We start from the raw sequence: 4,971 nt of genomic DNA, 5'->3' as shown, positions 1-4,971 counted from the left end.
ATGATCTCGATCCACAATTACAAGCAAAGAGCGCGCAACAACAGCGGCACCGGCGCACTCACTGACCTGTCGGGCGCCCGTAATCGTCAGGCGCGGCTCAATCACCAGGCAGGGCAGCAGGGCAGCCAAAGGCGCCACATGGCTGCAGCTCCCGAGGCAGCGGCGGGAGGCGGCGGCGGGCTCGTGCCTGACGATGATAGCTCCGATGACGGTGGTGCGGGTTCCTCACATAGAATGCTGATGCGCCAAGGTTTCGACTATGCATGGCTGCGAAGCAGCCTTCCGTGCCTGCGCTCGCGCAGCCAGGGGCCACACCACCAGGGAAGGCCCACGACAGCCCCACCTCTCCTGTCGCCTGCAGGCGCGCCGCTTGCCGGCGCGATCACGGCTGCAGCGGCGCTGGGGGAGCCTGAGGGCTTTGATTTCTGGGTGGATGAGATCCTTTGGACTCAAGGAAAGGTGGCTGTAGAGCTGATGGAGGAGGTCTTGGAGGCCATTGGCGGCCGCCGCGTTGGCGGCCCGGCCAAACTACCCAAAGCGCTGCGCGGCGGCGGCGAGCGGCAGTCCACGCCCAGCGCGGCGCCGTCCTCGGCAGCCGACAGCGCCCGCGGCGCGGCAGACGTGGCAGCCGCGCTTGTGTTGCGGCTGGGGCTCGGCGGCGGCCGGGGAGGAACCGCCAGCGGCAGTGGCGGCGGCGTGTCCGAGGAGGCGGCGACAGCACAGGCCGGGGGCGTCAGGGAAGATGATGCGCAGCTGGGGTACAGGCACGTGCCTGAGTGGCAATTCCTCTGGACCAAGTCAATTTACGGCATCAAGGCGGCGCGCACCATGCGGCCGGGCCAGGTGGGCCCGCCGGCCGCGCGGCCCCCGCCGAGCGGCGCTCGCTGTCGCCCGCGGCACCGGCGAGCCCTGCAGCGCTGCCCTGGCGGAATATTTCCGCATGGCGACAGCGCTAGCAGCGGGCAACAATCGTGATGCAAGTCGAGGGTTGCACCCTTTGGTTTTGGGCACCGCCTGTGGGGTCGACCTTGGTAGCCACCCTTAGACATGGCACCGTCCCTTCCATCCTCAGGTTGTCAGCGCCATCGCGGGCCTCAACAGCCTGACCATGAAGAAGCGCATGATACAAACCCTGAAGACGGTGGGCGGTGCCATGGCAGCAGGCCTTCTTCCTTGGGCTGCGCGGCGGACACGAGGCACCCCGCTCGCCTGCGCCCTGCCTGACGCCGCGGCCTGCTCCAGCCCGCAGCGCTCAGTCCCTCTGCCAGGCCGGTGCTGCTAGCAGGGCCCTGTATTCAACTCTCTTCCTCCATCCCAGCACCTGACATATTCGTTGCTCCGCCCCTCCGTGCACACCGGCAGTCACTGGGCCTTGAGGCCGCCGGCCAGGTGGCTCCCGTCAGCTTCTGTCTGCCTGAGGAGCTGCCGCAGTGGCGCCAGTGGCTGCAGCAGCACCCAGAGCTTGACACAGGCAAGCTTGGGCCTGGCGGCCAGGTCGGGGCCGGCGCACGGCAGGTTTCAGTTCGTGGGACCTTGGGGTGCGCTTGCGGAGGCATCACGATCAGGGCGCTGCTTTGCACCAAAACCGCCTGGCACCCCAACTCACCGCGTGCTGCACCGCCGCAGGGTTGTGGATGCTCAAGACCGGCCAAGACGCCGGCAAGGGCCTGCGCCTGGTGCCCACCGGCAGGTGTGGCACTGCACCGGGCTGCGAGTCTGCCGTCGCGCCCTGCGCAGCTTGCCGCGGCCCCGACGCGTGGCGTCCCCGTGCCCGCGCCCTGCTGCGACGCGCCCCATACGCTCCCCTTGTGCAAACCCTCCGCCACCTCAGCCCCGCGCGCCACGCACCCGGCCGTCCCCCGTGCCCAGCGCGCTGCAGGCCGCGGCGATCCCGCCGACCCACCCGGGGCGGCCGCACACGCACCTCAAGGTGGCCCAGCTGTACGTGACCAACCCCCTGCTGCTGCACGACCGCAAGTTCCACCTGCGGCTGTGGGTGCTCGTCACGGGCCACAGGCCGCTGCGGGCCTACATGCACACGCGCGGGCTGGTGCTGTTCAGCTCGCAGCCCTACGAGCCAGGTGGGCGGGCGCGAGCATGTGGCACCAGAGGGGGGAGGAGCAGGTGGCGCCACAGCACGGCGGGCCGTGTAGGTGGACGCTGGAGCTCAGCGGGCCCAGCACGCAGTTCGGGGAACCCTCCTCTCTGGTGCTGGTGTGCGGCTGCTTTGCTGTTGGCCCTGTCCCCTCGTTGCGCTTGTGCGCGCGCGCACACAGACACACAAACAAACACAGACACACACACACACACACACTCACTCACACACGCTCGCTCGCGCACACACATGCACATGCGGCCGTTCATTTGCGACGCCCAGACCGCCCGCTGGCCGCGGGCGTGCGGCCGTCCGCCAGCCACGTCACCAACTACGCCCGCAACGAGGACACCTGGGTCTGGGGCCTCGAGCGCCTGGCCGCCCACTTCGACGAGGCCTTCGGCCCCGCCGCGTGGCCGGCCCTCTGGCGCGAGATGCGGCGCCGCGCGGCCGCCGGCGTCGCTGCCGCGCTGCCGTCGCTGCAGGCCGCGCACGCGTGGCTGCGGCCGCGGCTCGAGGGGTACGGCTTCCAGATGGTGGGGCTTGACTTCCTGATCGACGAGCGGATGGCGCCGTGGCTGCTGGAATTCAACAGCGCCCCAAGCATCATGGCGGTACACAGGGACCCGGAGGTGCATGCTCTCATCAAGGAGAACAAGGTGGCCATGCTCTCTGACGTGGCGGCCATGGTGATGCACCGGGTCGACGACGCGGCCGGGGACGGGGCGGAGGGCGGCGGCCGGCGGCCGGCGGCGCGGCCGCGGCGGCGGGTGGCGGCGGAGTGGCGGCGGGACGTGGAGCACGAGATGGCGCGGCGCGGCGGGTTTGAGCCGCTGATGGGCGCGTTCCCGTACGAGTGCGCGGGCATCCCCTGGCAGGAGGAGGACAAGCAGCTGCGCGGGCTCTGGGAGGAGCGGGGCTGGCCGTGGGCGGCGTGAGCCGGGACACCACCCCCCCCTCCCAGGCGGCTGGACGCTTGACTTCTTTACAGCAGCACTGTATGCACGCGTCGCAGGAGCGGGCGCGCTCGCTGTGTGTTGTGCGCGGGCAGCCGGCGCCAGTCCCGTCACTAACTGCAATCGGAACTGCTCGCTCGGACGCGGTGCGACACCCGCGCAAACGTTTGGTAACCTTGGTGTAACGCTGCAAATGCGTCATCAGCAGGCGGTTGGTTGTGAGACTGTCAGGGGGACGCGAGGGGAGCAACCAGTACAAGTACCGTAGGTTTCGAAAGCGATGGCGGGTCTGCTGCAGGTGCCCCCTTTGCTGCAGTCTGCGTCGTGCTGGGCGTCGCCCGGGCCAAAAACACGTTGCTGGCCTGTTTTTGTAGCAGTTTATTCTCCTTTTTCACACCCGTCTCCTCGTCTGGGGCTAGATGCCCACCGTTGCCCCGATCTCGCTGTTAGCCGTGCTGGCGGGACGCACGCAGTAGTGAAAGGACCCGTAGGCGTGAGGGTGTATATAAGTAACACTTCAAATTGCATTGGCTCTACTGAAGCGGGGAGGCTGGAGGACAAGCCGGAATGAGGCTCCACCCCGGCAGGGCTTCGGCCTTGCTGGTGCTGGCAGCCTTGTGGGCAGGTGAGGCCTCGATACAGTGAGAATTGTGATTTGCGCCGTGTGTCTGCCTTGGAGGAGCACCGCAGCGGGTCGTCACCCGCTCCGCGGCACACTGCAGTTGCGCAAAGCGGATGGGCACGGCATTCCCCTGAGGCTGCGGCACCTGGGGGCATGATGCATCGGAGTGGGTTGGTGCTAAGAGAGACCCTCCACGCATTCACAAGCAGAGGGTGCGCCTCAGCCTAGCCCAGCCCACCTGTGTCCACCCCAGCCAACTGCGAGAGCGTCGCATCGCCCCCGCCCAACCGCCACACTCACATCCCAGGACCCCTCCTGGCAGCGGGCGATGGCTGCCGCCTCACCCTCACCTTCCAGCCACCGGGCGTGACCAACGTCCCTTACTCATGGACAGCCGCCGGCCAAGCGGCTTTGAAAACACCCAACACCAAGCCGTGGGAGATGGCAAAGGTGACGCTCGCTGCAGCGCCCGCGCCGACGCTCTTCGTCAGCCCGGTGCACCCCTTTCTGGACGCCGCCGGCAGCTGCGTGGCCAAGTGCCTGCCAACGGCCGACAAGAAGGGCGCGCGCCGCCTGGCCACCGCGGAGGCGGCCGCCGGCGGCGACGACCGCGCGGCGGGCGGCGGCGCGCTCGGGCTCGAGCTGTGGGCGGCGGCGGGCGGCGGCAGCGAGGCCGGCGAGAGGGAGGGGCGCCTGCTGCTGGCGCCTGCTGGCGGGAAGCAAGACACGCAGAAGGCGGCGCCGCCGGCGTGCGCGAGCCCGACCGACCCCGGGAACTTGCTCGAGCCGGGCGTGTGGTCGCTGGCGTGGTCGCTGGACGGCGGAAAGACCAATGAGGTGGGGCCGTTCCAGGGGGCGCTGCCGGCGGCGATCAAGCTGGACAAGCTCGCGACGGCGCTCAAGGTGCGGCGGGGGGCGGTTGGCCGGGGGAGGGCGTTTGGAGCGCGCGCGGGCGGGTGGTTGGGTGCGTGGGTGGTTCATGGTGGCTGGTGCGTGGCGAGCCTGTAGCAAGGAGCTCAGATTCAAGGAGGCTATGCTGTGGGACTGGGGAGCGCGACGCTGAGTCGCAAAGCGTGGCGGCCCGCTGACGAGGTGCGGCAACACGGCGATCTGGGTTAAGAGTGGCGCCCACACGACATGGGCGCAGCGAGCACGCCAGCGGCAGCTGTCGGAGGGCCATGGCCGCCGCTTCTGCACACCCCCTCAGTCCGCGCCGCCCCTCAACCGTCAACCAACCCAACACACGACTGAAATCTACATCACCGCAGGGCGACCATTACTTGGACATTGAGATAACC

The 4,971-nt window shown here is 68.9% G+C and overlaps 2 protein-coding genes across 2 annotated transcripts; both read left to right on the top strand.

The window, feature by feature from the left end:
- MNEG_6535 (putative tubulin polyglutamylase TTLL9) lies at positions 1–3,033 on the top strand (the record flags this gene model as incomplete). The annotated part of the gene is made up of 6 exons (XM_014044990.1): positions 1–85; positions 362–843; positions 1,073–1,141; positions 1,363–1,494; positions 1,832–2,081; positions 2,378–3,033. 6 exons carry the CDS (start codon positions 1–3, stop codon positions 3,031–3,033), a joined length of 1,674 nt encoding a protein of 557 aa, XP_013900444.1.
- Positions 3,034–4,114: 1,081 nt separating this feature from the next.
- Positions 4,115–4,681, top strand: MNEG_6534 (hypothetical protein; the record flags this gene model as incomplete). The annotated part of the gene is made up of 1 exon (XM_014044989.1): positions 4,115–4,681. The coding sequence occupies one exon, from the start codon at positions 4,115–4,117 to the stop codon at positions 4,679–4,681; it is 567 nt and encodes a 188-aa protein (XP_013900443.1).
- Between the last annotated feature and the right edge of the window lie 290 nt (positions 4,682–4,971).

The sequence above is a fragment of the Monoraphidium neglectum genome (assembly GCF_000611645.1).
Source record: "Monoraphidium neglectum strain SAG 48.87 unplaced genomic scaffold scaffold01070, whole genome shotgun sequence".
In the NCBI taxonomy this organism is placed as follows: domain Eukaryota; kingdom Viridiplantae; phylum Chlorophyta; class Chlorophyceae; order Sphaeropleales; family Selenastraceae; genus Monoraphidium; species Monoraphidium neglectum.
This window is presented reverse-complemented; position numbering and strand designations above follow the sequence as displayed.